The 13,392-nt window shown below is 34.2% G+C and overlaps 1 protein-coding gene across 2 annotated transcripts in view; it reads right to left on the minus strand.

The window, feature by feature from the left end:
• BLTP1 (bridge-like lipid transfer protein family member 1) overlaps positions 1-13,392 on the minus strand; it is a 216,383-nt gene that overhangs the window by 23,666 nt on the left and 179,325 nt on the right. For both annotated transcript variants that reach the window (XM_082606819.1, XM_082606818.1), the window contains 9 exons: positions 12,545-12,654; positions 11,788-11,878; positions 11,192-11,254; positions 8,891-9,144; positions 8,108-8,323; positions 6,727-6,907; positions 6,024-6,222; positions 1,197-1,358; positions 571-710 (listed from right to left, as the gene is read on the minus strand). In XM_082606819.1, coding sequence (XP_082462945.1) covers positions 571-710; positions 1,197-1,358; positions 6,024-6,222; positions 6,727-6,907; positions 8,108-8,323; positions 8,891-9,144; positions 11,192-11,254; positions 11,788-11,878; positions 12,545-12,654 — 1,416 coding nt within the window. The remainder of the gene's footprint in view (positions 1-570; positions 711-1,196; positions 1,359-6,023; positions 6,223-6,726; positions 6,908-8,107; positions 8,324-8,890; positions 9,145-11,191; positions 11,255-11,787; positions 11,879-12,544; positions 12,655-13,392) is intronic.

Genomic DNA, 13,392 nt, shown 5'->3' on the forward strand with positions numbered 1-13,392 from the left:
AGGAATCAAAAAATTCATGTAACTTGCTTCACTGCAATTTTGCTTTATTGCAGTGGTGGTTTGGAACTGAACCCACAATACCTCTCAGGTATGCCTATACTCCTAAAGGACTACAGATTGGACTGAATTTTAGAATAAAATATTAAATATATATTATATAACTCTTAGAAAAATCTAACAAAGGTACTGTTGTGACTTTGTATCTCAATTTCACTTTATACCTGCTCCCAAATGACCATATGACAAGAAATATAGGTGCCATCATAAAAAATGGCATAGAGTGCTAAAAAACAGTTTTAACTTACATATTTTTACATTTGCCACAAGAGTATGAGATCTCAATTTTGAAAACTCAAAAGATACGAACCTCCTCAGCAGACAAGTAAACACACACATAAAATTATACATACACTTCCCAAAGGTTCACACAACCTCTAAGCCATCATAGACATACTAAAGGTCCATGAAGCTTAAGAAAACGCTAAAGGGTAGTAATATTGTAAATGTTCAAATAAACTTAAGAAAAAATTTTTTTCTTTAAAACAGAAAGGAATAAATGAAGTATATCACCTGAACTCGTACATAAACCACAACATCTACAGGGAAGGAAGAGTAAGCAGATGTTGAAGATGATACTAGTGATGTTGTTGATTCTTCCATAGGATCTGGTATTTCAAAATGTCCCATATCTTCATCTTGTGAGCTGATAGCTGTTAAAATATTTAGTTTTAAGTGCACTATTAGGGCAAGGGCAAACTATTTATTAAAAGATCTTTTTCTCTTATGCTAGTACTGAGATCAGGGGTATGAATGCACAGAAACACTGGCTCTGTAGCCCATCATTCTATACATCTTTCCCTATTCAAACCTCTTACTCATTCCTTCAAACTCTGATTCCCTGCTGCTATACCAAACAACAAACAAAGAAAAAAGTAATTATGCCTTTGCCCTCAAGGAGTTTCCACTCCAAGAGACACACTAACATAGGACCTAAAAATGTTAATTTTGTCACTAGCTGTGGCCGTGGAAGAATCGTAAAACCCCACCAGGACTAGATGGTCTCTCAAGTTCTTCTTCAGTTCTATAATTCCTTTACATTTATCATTGAATATATAATAGCATTAAGAAATCCTTCTAAGTAATAGGACCCCAAAGTACATGTGATGGGCAAATAAGTATATAAAGAGGACACTCACTTGTATAGTTCCTTTCAATTGGTGTAATTGGGATAGTTTCCAGAGCCTTTTCCAGAAAGTCTAATAGGCAGGGACTAATAACCATTTCTTCTGGTAATGACTGAAGTGCTACCCAGGCATATAACTTGGCTGTTTTTACTCCTCCACTTGCTTTTCCTTTAGCTAGAACATTTAAGGGTGTGAAGTGAATTTAATAGTTTCCATAAAACATACAATAATTTTGTGAGAAATTAGAATTATATGACAGTTTAATCACATGAAGCACCTTATATTTAAGACCATACAAGAATGCAATAAAAATAGGTTGAAAGAAATCATAAATTATTGTTAGAATACAAAGATAATCAATGATGTATATAAAAGTACAACAGTTATTCCTATTTGCTCTAGGTAACAAATTTTGGTTCAGTTTTTCAAGTTTATACTTTGCTAACTCTGTCAGTATTATTTTAGCATTTAATCTCTCATTTAGTATTATTTTGTCCACTTGAGGAGTAAGATGTAGAGAATTTTGACTAATGACATTCTGTGGCAAGTTGAGGAAAAACATCATTGTTTTTAGGTTTTCCTGTGTTCTTGCTGTTCTTACCTTGTATGCATTTATAATGTCTCCTTACATTGGCTGCATCTCTCTTTCCTTCTGCCTGACTAAATGTTTCCACATTACTAGAATGATTATAATAGCTAACTAAGATTTGGCTAACTTTGGCTTAGATTCCCAACTCCAGCATGTATTAGCTTGTAAACGTAGGAAAGAAATGCAACTTCTGTGAGCTTTAAATTTCTTCATATATAAAATGGGGACAATATTGATAATATCTGCCTTGCACTTAATGGACATACATGTGTCTTGTCAATTTAAAAGTGATCTAAGGACTTCCCCAGTGGTCCACTGCTAAAGAATCCACCTTCCAATGCAGGGGATATGGCTTTGATCCCTGGTCAGGGAACTAAGATCCCACATGTAATGGGGCAACTAAGCCCACACACTGCAACTACTGAGCCCGCACGCCGCAACTACAGAGCACATGCACTCTGGAGCCCACGCGCCACAACTAGAGACAAGCCCATGCCCCATGATGAAAGATCCCATGTGCCGCAACTAAGACCCAACACAGAGAGCGCAGAAGCAAGAACTACAATCCTGCAGCCTGTGGAACAAAAACCACATCACAGAAAGACAAGATGAAAAGGCAGAGGGCTATGTACCAGATGAAGGAACAAGATAAAACCCCAGAAAAACAACTAAATGAAGTGGAGAGAGGCAACCTTTCAGAAAAAGAATTCAGAATAATGATAGTGAAGATGCTCCAGGACCGGGGAAAAAGAATGGAGGCAAAGATCGAGAAGATGCAAGAGATGTTTAACAAAGACCTAGAAGAATTAAAGAACAAACAAACAGAGATGAACAATACAACAACTGAAATGAAAACTACACTAGAAGGAATCAGTAGCAGAATAACTGAGGCAGAAGAACGGATAAGTGACCTGGAAGACAGAAGGGTGGCATTCACTGCTGCGGAACAGAATAAAGAAAAACAAATGAAAAGAAATGAAGACAGCCTAAGAGACCTCTGGGACAACATTAAATGCAACAACATTCACATTATAGGGGTCCCAGAAGGAGGAGAGAGAAAGGACCCGAGAAAATATGTGAAGAGATTATAGTCGAAAACTTCCCTAACATGAGAAAGGAAATAGCCACCCAAGTCCAGGAAGCGCAGAGAGTCCCATACAGGATAAACCCAAGGAGAAACACGTCAAGACACACAGTAATCAAATCGGCAAAAATTAAAGACAAAGAAAAATTATTAAAAGCAGCAAGGGAAAAACGACAAATAACATACAAGGGAACTCCCATAAGGTTAACAGCTGATTTCTCAGCAGAAACTCTACAAGCCAGAAGGAAGTGTCATGATATACTTAAAGTGATGAAAGGGAAGAACCTACAACCAAGATTACTCTACCCAGCAAGGATCTCACTCAGATTCGATGGAGAAATCAAAAGCTTTACAGACAAGCAAAAGCTAAGAGAATTTAGCACCACCAAACCAGCTCTACAACAAATGCTAAAGGAACTACTCTAAGTGGGAAACAAAAGAGAAGAAAGGACCTACAAAAACAAACCTGAAACAATTAGAAAATGGTAATAGGAACATACATATCAATAATTACCCTAAACGTGAATGGATTAAATGCTCCAACCAAAAGACACAGGCTTGCTGAATGGATACAAAAACAAGACCCATATATATGCTGTCTACAAGAGACCCACTTCAGACCTAGGGACACATACAGACTGAAAGTGAGGGGATGGAAAAAGATATTCCATGCAAATGGAAATCAAAAGAAAGCTGGAGTAGCAATACTCATACCAGATAAAATAGACTTTAAAATAAAGAATGTTACAAGAGACAAGGAAGGGCACTACATAATGATCAGGGGATCAATCCAAGAAGAAGATATAACAATTATAAATATATATGCACCCAACATAGGAACACCACAATACATAAGGCAACTGATAACAGCTATAAAAGAGGAAATCGACAGTAACACAATAATAGTGGGGGCCTTTAACACCTCACTTACACCAATGGATAGATCATCCAAACAGAAAATTAATAAGGAAACCCAAGCTTTAAATGACACGATAGACCAGATAGATTTAATTTATATTTATAGGACATTCCATCCAAAAACAGCAGATTACACTTTCTTCTCAAATGCGCACGGAACATTCTCCAAGACAGATCACATCTTGGGTCACAAAGAAAGCCTCAGTAAATTTAAGAAAATTAAAAACATATCAAGCATCTTTTCTGACCACAACGCTATGAGAGTAGAAATGAATTACAGGGAAAAAAATGTAAAAAACACAAACACATGGAGGCTAAACAATACGTTACTAAACAACCAAGAGATCACTGAGGAAATCAAAGAGGAAATCAAAAAATATCTAGAGACAAATGACAATGACAACACGGTGATCCAAAACCTATGGGATGCAGCAAAAGCAGTTCTAAGAGGGAAGTTTATAGCTATACAATCCTACCTCAAAAAACAAGAAAAATCTCAAACAATCTAACCTTACACCTAAAGGAACTAGAGAAATAAGAACAAACAAAACCCAAAGTTAGCAGAAGGAAAGAGATAATAAAGATCAGGGCAGTAATAAATAAAGTAGAAACAAAGAAAACAACAGCAAAGATCAATAAAACTAAAAGCTGGTTCTTTGAGAAGATAAACAAAATTGATAAACCATTAGCAACACTCATCAAGAAAAAGAGGGAGAGGACTCAAATCAATAAAATTAGAAATGAAAAAGAAGTTACAACAGACACCGCAGAAATACAAAGTATCCTAAGAGACTACTACAAGCAACTCTATGCCAATAAAATGGACAACCTGGAAGAAATGGACAAATTCTTAGAAATGCACAACCTGCCAAGACTGAATCAGGAAGAAATAGAAAATATGAACAGACCGATCACAAGTAATGAAATTGAAACTGTGATTAAAAATCTTCCAACAAACAAAAGTCCAGGACCAGATGGCTTCACAGGTGAATTCTCTCAAACATTTAGAGAAGAGCTAACACCCATCCTTCACAAACTCTTCCAAAAAATTGCAGAGGAAGGCACACTCCCAAACTCATTCTATGAGGCCACCATCACCCTGATACCAAAACCAGCCAAAATAAAAAAATAAAAAAGACCCAACGCAGCCAAACATAAATTTAAAAATATAAAATATAAAAGTGCTCTAAAAATGTTAGGCATTATTACGATTACTGGCTACTTTAAAAGATTTATCAAGTTCCATCTCTCTAATAAAGCTTTTTCAAATAGTTCTTGTCCAGTCCAATATTCCCTTTTTTGGAAATTCTATTATATATATATAAGGTATTATCCACATGGTATAGTAGCCAGATTCCAAGATAACTTCCAATAGTCCTTTCCTCCTGGTATTCACACCCTTGTGTAGTTCCCTCCCACACTGAATAAGGCTCACCTCTATGATCAATTAGATATTGTGGAAGTGATGTTACATGACTTCTGAGACTAAGCCATAAAAGATATTGCAGCTTCAGCCATGTTCTCTTTTGGATCACTCCTTTTGAGGGAATGTCAGCTGCCATGTCCTGAGAACACTCAGGCAGCCCAGTGGAGAGACCCATGTGGGGAGAAACTAAAGCACCAGCTTGCCAGCCATGTGAATGGGATACAATGGAAGCAGATTTCCAGACCCAGTCAGGCATTTGGATGACTGCAGCCCTAGCCAACATCCTGACTGCAGCTTCATAAAACACTGTGAAGTTAGATTCACCCTGCCAAACTGCTCCTGAATTTCTGATCCGCAGAAGGTGTGTTTGAGATTATAAGCCACTAAATTTGGGTTAATTTGTTATGCAATAATAGATAATAAATGTGGTAAGTCCAGTGTACTCTGTCTTAAATGTATAACTTTGATGTTTCTATCTAGATCATAAGCTCCCAGATATAACTTTGATGTTTCCATCTAGATGATGAACTCCCAGATTTGAACTACATTAAGACTCTTCTAAATATATATAGATCTAAAAAATTAAGGAAACTATTAAGTTTATTTTAACAACTGATATTCTAAGGTAATATCAATTTGAGAACTAGGCAAAAGTAGTTGGCCAACACTTCCACATATGAACTTTGTACAGTTGTTACTGATAAGTCTAAGTCCTTTCTTCTTAAACATGAATTTGAAAGAAAGTCTCAAAAGAGCAAGTAGGTGATGACTAAAACTTAATTTATGAAAAAAATTAAAATAAAATATATTTTCCATAAATACCTGAGGGAATAGGCGGGGGCTGGGGAGGAAGTAAGCTGTGAGTCTTGCTCTGGGCAGTGCAAGGTAAAGGAGGAGGAGGAGATGTCGCACTGTCTTTCACACCATACAGCTTGGACTCTTTAGACAGTGTTCTTGGCAAGGAAGATCCTCTGGAGGCATTAGGTGATTCGGTCTTTAGAGTCTTGGAATTATAATGCAACTGTATTGAAACAAATAAACTTTCAAAATTAAAATTATGCAGATGAGGGAAACCAAGAAATGTACAAAAATGTGGCAGAAAGAACACTGGTTCTGGAGCCAGAAGATTTTACGAGTTAGCTTTGTGATCCCGGAAAGTTCCTTATTAGCTTTTTCTCATTTTTAAAGTTAAAAAGGGTCATCCCAGATAATATTTTAAGTTCTTTCTAGCTTAACATCCTAGCTTAATAATTCTAGAATCTAAAAGAGTTGCAATAGGCAAGGTTTAGCAAATACATTGTGAGTATCAGTGTTTAAAAAAGAAAATTAACTTTTCTGTCAAAATTTCGTGGAAAAAGGGGCAACCTGCAGTTTAGAAGGTCTCATGTTCAGAATATGGCTGTATTAGAGAAAAACTTCAGAAAGCCTCATTTTAATATAATTGGTGAAGGAAGAATATATATGATAGAAAATAAACATGGCTACTAAAAATCTAATCCCTAATCCTAGACATTTAGGTTTTTACCTTTACATCAACTCCAGGAATGTAAAATACTGTTGTTTCTAAGTCACTAGGCTTTGTTTGTAGAGATGATGGCACTTTCTTGCCAGTCATTAAATGGGTGGTGGAAGCATAATTAGTTTGAAACTTCTTCTTTTTCGAAGGAGAATCTTGATCTAAACTCCTGGAACTTCTATCATAACTCCTATAAATAGAAAAATGTTATATCTTTTTGAAAGATATTTATTTCATTTTATTTTGTTTAAAAGCAAACTTTTATTTATATAGTAAGTGAAATGTAATCCTTCATTAATAAGGTTGAAAAAGTGAAGCTCATCAGCATCTCTAGCGAAACTGGTTAATCCTTGCATGGATGAGGTTTATGTTGTATGTTCCACAACTACACAAGGCAGTTATTCTTTCCTGAGATCACAACTGTTTCACATGAACACATAAGGTTGAACCAAATGAAACTGCCCTTTACATAGGTAAATATAGCTGAGTACCAGCAATTTATTTTGGTTTACTGCGGTTCAACTAAAAATAAATTAACAGTTGTTCTTTTTATCACCACTATTACATTTGTAAGAATTTAACTGTTTAGAGTGCCTTTTTATCTTCTCATTTTCTAAAAAGCTTCATTAGACAAAGAGACATTTAAAAATCTTTTATTATAGAAAAATTTGAACATACAGAAAGTAAATGGAATGGCAGAATGAACTCCCATGGGTCCATCTCCCAGCTTCAGCAGTTGTCAGCATTCTGCCTACTTGTTTTATTTACATTTCCACCCACTCCTTACTCATTCACTCAATTATTAATATTACTGTTTTCTTATAATTCTTTTTTAGATTAGGAAGGAAAAGCAAAACAGAAATTCAAAGAACAAAATAATCTAACCCTACACCTGTTTATACCACTATTTCTTCAATGATGGAAACAAATGGTAAAGCTGCAGTTATAGCCTGAACAACATTCCAGTTTACTGAGGTCTCTTGGTGCAGTTGTTTCCCAATCTTTCTTATTTCTTTATGTCATCAAACTTTCAATAACAAGATATCTTTAAGTATTGTACTGTTCTTTGAAACAGAAATGTGCACAATATGATGACAGAGACTGAGAAATTCATGCTTATTTAAAGAATTCCAAGGATATAACTATTTTAATTAACAAATTTGCTAGAATCTAAATCAGATGTCCATTTCTAATCACCAGAAAATATTATATACTTGTTTAAAGAAAACAGTATGTTATACAAATAAACAAACACGCTAATTATAATAAAATATACTCTTTAAATCTGCATTTTGGGATGTGGTGGGAAATGTTTGTTATGATTAATGATATGTAAATAGTAGTTCTAACAAATGAAGTTACTTGTACACCTTTCTGACCAATATGTTACCTTCTCAAGCTTATATCATCATGTTCTTGTAGAAGGGTGGTTGGGTGGAGCACACATTTTCCACTATCAATTTCAACTCGTATATCAAGTTCAAAGTCAATATTTCTCTCTGTAGCTGTGCCACTAAGACTTCTGTTGGCTGGGGCTGTTGGCCAGCGTTCTGTAAATAGCTGATGAACAGCAGCAAAGCCTGTTGCTTTTTTACGAGATGTATGTCTAGAGGAAGAACAACTGGTGATTACATTGTAGTAAACTGGGAAGAGTTTTCAACCAACTATTTTCCAACATGTTATGTGAGCAGTAGTCTATAAATAAATTTCACTATTTTATAAATTCACACAAATTACCCAACTGGCTCCTACTAATTGAAGTTTTTCTTAAGTTTAATGGAGTCACATTTTATTCAACAACTATGTACTGAGTAACTATCACGTGCCAGGCAGTGTTCTAAGCGCTCAGGACACAGGCACAAGCACTGATATTAAGGAGTCTGAATATCAGTGTATGACCTACATTCTACATCTTGGAGGAGATTTCATTTTTGCAAATTGTAAAATTTAAAATGCTACTTTCTAGATTTTATTAAAAGACATAAAGACAGGGAAAGAAAAAAATAATGCCATATGGAGCTAAGTTATATTAGTAAACCATGGATACATCTCCTAGTCTCACTCTGGGTAGGCATGTTAAGATTTTTTTTTCTGTAAAAATTAACAGTTATATAATGCTTTAAGCTCAGTTCTAGATTCTAAAATACTGCCTAGGGATCTTAAAGCTACTCACGAAGGCTTCCTGTAAATATAGAACCTTTCCCTCTCATGGTCTTCATCCTTTTCATCCTTCTCGGAATCTTCACTGGTAGAAGACAAACTGTCATCCCGTCGGCCCTCCTCAGGTTGGAAAGAAATGCCTGGTGAAAGGCCTCCTGGAGTTTTGGGAGAACTGAACACGGAATATGATCCTTCACTATTTGAGGAGTAATGGGATGGACCTTCAATGGTTACTGACAAAAGGTCCAGTTCTGTCTCCTCTGGAAACTGAATGTAAAGAGAAAAAATATGAATCAGGTTCACATTATAAACCTCTTTTCCCTTAAAAAAAAGAAAAAGAAAAAATATACATTTAAGCATCTAAAATTTCTCTCAAAATTGAATTTCCTCACTCTGAACTGAAAGCTCAGCTTTACAAACATATGAAATGGTACACCAAGGAAGGAAGGAGAAGTTCAAACCACGGAAAGTCATACCACTGACTCACTAAAAATTAGAGTGAAATTTTACTTTATATAAGCATATATCATCACGTTAATTAGTACATACTGTAATTCTTTAAAGCATGGGTTAATCATGCTGTGGAGACAAAAGAAGCAATGTGATTAAATTAGAAGGGCAAGAGAGCAATTAATGATGGAAGAACATGCAAGTGTCAGTACAGAATGTACTTTGTGCTTCCAGAATACTTTTTGTGGATACATCATTTTAAAATGGGCCCCTAATGAGCTGAAGAAAGATGTGTAAATAGTTATATAATTAAATAGCAATCAATCAAACTTAAGAATTCTGTATTTTAAGGCAAATACTTTGTATAAATACAATGTCACTCACTGAGGATTGTATCAGGAGACCACTGCATTTAAGTAGGTCAAAAACAAAAAACAAAACTTCTATGACCTAATTTTGATTCCCAGTTTTGAGATTTGCTCGCATATCCTTTGAAGGAATGTGATAAGCCTTTGTAAAGTGTAATGTGCAAGGTACATTTATTGATATTACTATAAGATACATAGTGAAATCCTATAATCAAAATTTCAAACATTTGCAGAATCTAGATTTTCTTCACTTTAAAAAAATAACATCATTTAGTAAGTAAGTCAGATTTTATCAGAAAATCTTCAACTTTTAAAGCTGTGGTAAGAGTTTATGTAGATAAATATACCTCTGTTTATATTTATTTTCTATGTAACCATGCCTTAATGATCTATTCTGTAATTTATGATTTTTATACACTATTTTTTATAAACAGCATATACTGCTATTTAAAAATAGGACTTGAATCATTCAAATATTAATGCCTTTAAGAATAACTCAATCATTTCACAGTATATACATATATCAAATAATTATGTTGTATATGTGAAAATAATGTTATATGTCAATTATCTCAATTTTAAAAATACTGTCCAGGGAAAAAAAATCAATTAGTAGAATCCATTCAATTCACTGTAAAGGACAGTATTTCCAAGTTCATTTTTAGAAAAAAGGACATGTCTGTCAAGCTCACTCTATTACAACCTAATAGTTCTACAGCAAAATTTGGCTTGACTAAATTCAGTGTAACTACGGGATATATATTGAGACTATCTTAAAAGAGTGGGCTATGGGAAACAAATGTGGAATAAGTTCCAATTTTTAAATGTAACTTGACAGAAAATTTCTAGACAATGATTTAAGTACCTACTATACAGATACAATTTTAAAATTAAATTTTACTTTTATAACTTATATTTAGGGAAAATATGTAGCTTATAAAGGTGTTAACTCAACTTATAGGTGATTGTGTAGCACATTTTCCATACTGTTTTGAACATAATTTTTAATAGATTGCTTTTATACATGCTTTTTTATACCAGTGACTCAAAATAAATAACACTGAATGATTAATTTGTTGTTCTGAGATAGGTTTGATTCTAGTTTGAATTAGGTAACTAATTTTTTCTTAAAGAAAAGATTCATTTTGTATTTGAGTGTAGGGAAAAAGAGATTCACTTCGGGATTAGCAAATAACTGTAACATACTGCAGTTTTTGGTTTATGATTTTGTTGAGTTAATCTGCTGATTTAGTCCTTTAATTTTGGGGATTAAATAATTACTATTAAATTATAAGTAAGTATAGAAGTAAAATATATTCATGAAAAAGCTTAGGAAATATACATGATGAAAAAGAACTGAAACAATCTTAAACCTTTATGTAAAATATCTTCAAGGTCTGAGTTTAGTATGAAATGAGAGGAAGACATTTTGAAAGCAGATTTTCAGAGCGGTTAATTAGTTTTAAAGCAAAATTTATGTTGTTCTTAAAAAGTACCTGAAAATACCCTTCCCCAGGACAGCTGGACTGTGGTGTACTTCCCCATACCGTGTTTTTCAACTTAATTAAAATAATAAGAAAATTTATAAAAATTCATGAAAAATAAAAAATGCTTTAAAAGTAAACAAAAAACAACAAATATTTTAACATTAATTTTAACATGCTATAAAATTAGAATACAATTTTGACGCTGACCTTTTTTACTACTAGTTTCTGATATTATCTCTCTATATATTCTGAACAGAAATACATAAACAATAAAATACATTAAGTAAAAACATTCCACATTACATTTGTGTAAAATACCCAGTTTAATGCAGAGTCGAACTTGAAAGAAAAATTATTCAACAAAATGTTTCTACCTACAAGCAAGCAGTATGGAGTCTTTATTCTACATGCAAAACACTAACACCTGCGGCATGGCTCTCAATAGTGCTCTGCTATTTGGCAATGTACAGACACCTCAACCATCACAATCCACACTTTCACTGTAAGTAGGAACTACTATTTCTAAACTGCCTAACTACTATAATTTTGTAATTACTAAAAATTATTTAGCACTGTGTATCTCTAACAAATAGTATCTCTCTTACTGTATCTTGGATATTGAAAGTGACTCTGGGTCCAGGAGATGCTGCATCCACCCGGATTTCTGGGAGTTCCTCAGTTTCACCTACTCGAGAACTATAATAAAATATAAAGTTATAAAACATTAATATTCGTGTTCAAAAAAAACCCCTGGACTTTATAAAAGTCTGATTAATGACATTAACACTTTATTTCTAAATATTTACCTTATCCAAGGATTGAACTTTTGGCATTCCATTTCTTAACCTTTAGCATCTCATAAAAAAAAAGTTCATTGCTTTAACACAAGATTTTCTAAAATTAAACCTTATAAAAAAGAATTTATACTTTATAGTGTTCATTTACTAGTAAAACTATATTTTTCTTCAATAATAAGTAAAATTTCCCATTTTTCATATGTTAAATGTGTGTATAATCACACTTTTTCTAAAATGACAAATTTAGAGCTGCAGCTACTAACATGCAACTATTCATTTCTTTGGATAGTCTATAAGTTTACGCATAAACTTGTCTAAATAGCAGTGTACTTCATTACTAAAAAGCACACAATGACTTATAATATAAAAGTAGAGTATAAATGGGATAGAGGGATTCCTCAAACTTCTTAGTTTGACAGTATCCACTATTACTAGTTTTACTAATAAGGTCCATTTGCTACCTTAATTTTGTAATTTCCCCAATTAGAACACAATAAATAAGTAGTGACCTTTGGCAAAAGAGTCAGCAATTTTATTACTTGTTGCATTGGTTGAAATATATTACCTTGCCCTTTCCATTCGCTTAAGAGGTGGTCTTCCAGAAGCTGAAATGCTTTTTGATCGGCTGTAACTTGGTTTGTAACCCAAACCCCACTTATCCTTTAGGGAAGCAGCCTAATGAAAGGGGATAGAAAAAGGGTGAGTTTAGGCAGTTGTTTACTGTTGTAATATCTGACTTCAGGTAAAATGTTCTGCTGTTAAAGAAGTCAGCTTGTCTCCCCCAGGTCAATAACAAGTTATCTTAAATTGTGACTTTAAATGTCACTTAACAACACAGATGGATCAAAGTGCAGCAGGAATCAGCTATTCTTAGTCCTAACGTCAATTAGGAAGGCTGTACAAGGAAAATAGGAGCCACCAGCTCATTTGAGAGAAAAGATTGGGAGCAGGGATGAGGGGTACAGAAATAAGGGGAGAAATAAGGAAACAATAAGAAAAGAAAGAAACGAGAAAGAAAATGAGAATTAAAAGGAAAGATTCTGGGAGAAAGGGGAGGGGAGGGGGGAGAAGAGGAGATCAGGGAAGAGGGGGAGGGGGAGGGAGGGAGCGACCACTAATCATCCTGAGTACCACCCAAGGGTACCCCCCCGACAGAACTCTTTATTACAAAAAAGGAAAGGAAGTGGTGACTGGAACACCCTCCTTGTCACCAAATCCCTCTTCTTCAAATTTGTAGTTTGGGGGGCTAGATAGTAAAAAGATTCTAATACAATGGAGACTTAGAAAGCAAGAGGACTAAAAGGGAATTGAGGGGGAAATACCAAATGAGAAAAATGTTAAGAACACAGATTCAATTTCAGTAATTTTCCTAATCCTCTCTACCTAGTTTTATTTTTAACAGTTAATTGCCAA

This window comes from Mesoplodon mirus, assembly GCF_964341445.2.
Source record: "Mesoplodon mirus genome assembly, chromosome: 2".
NCBI lineage: Eukaryota > Metazoa > Chordata > Mammalia > Artiodactyla > Ziphiidae > Mesoplodon > Mesoplodon mirus.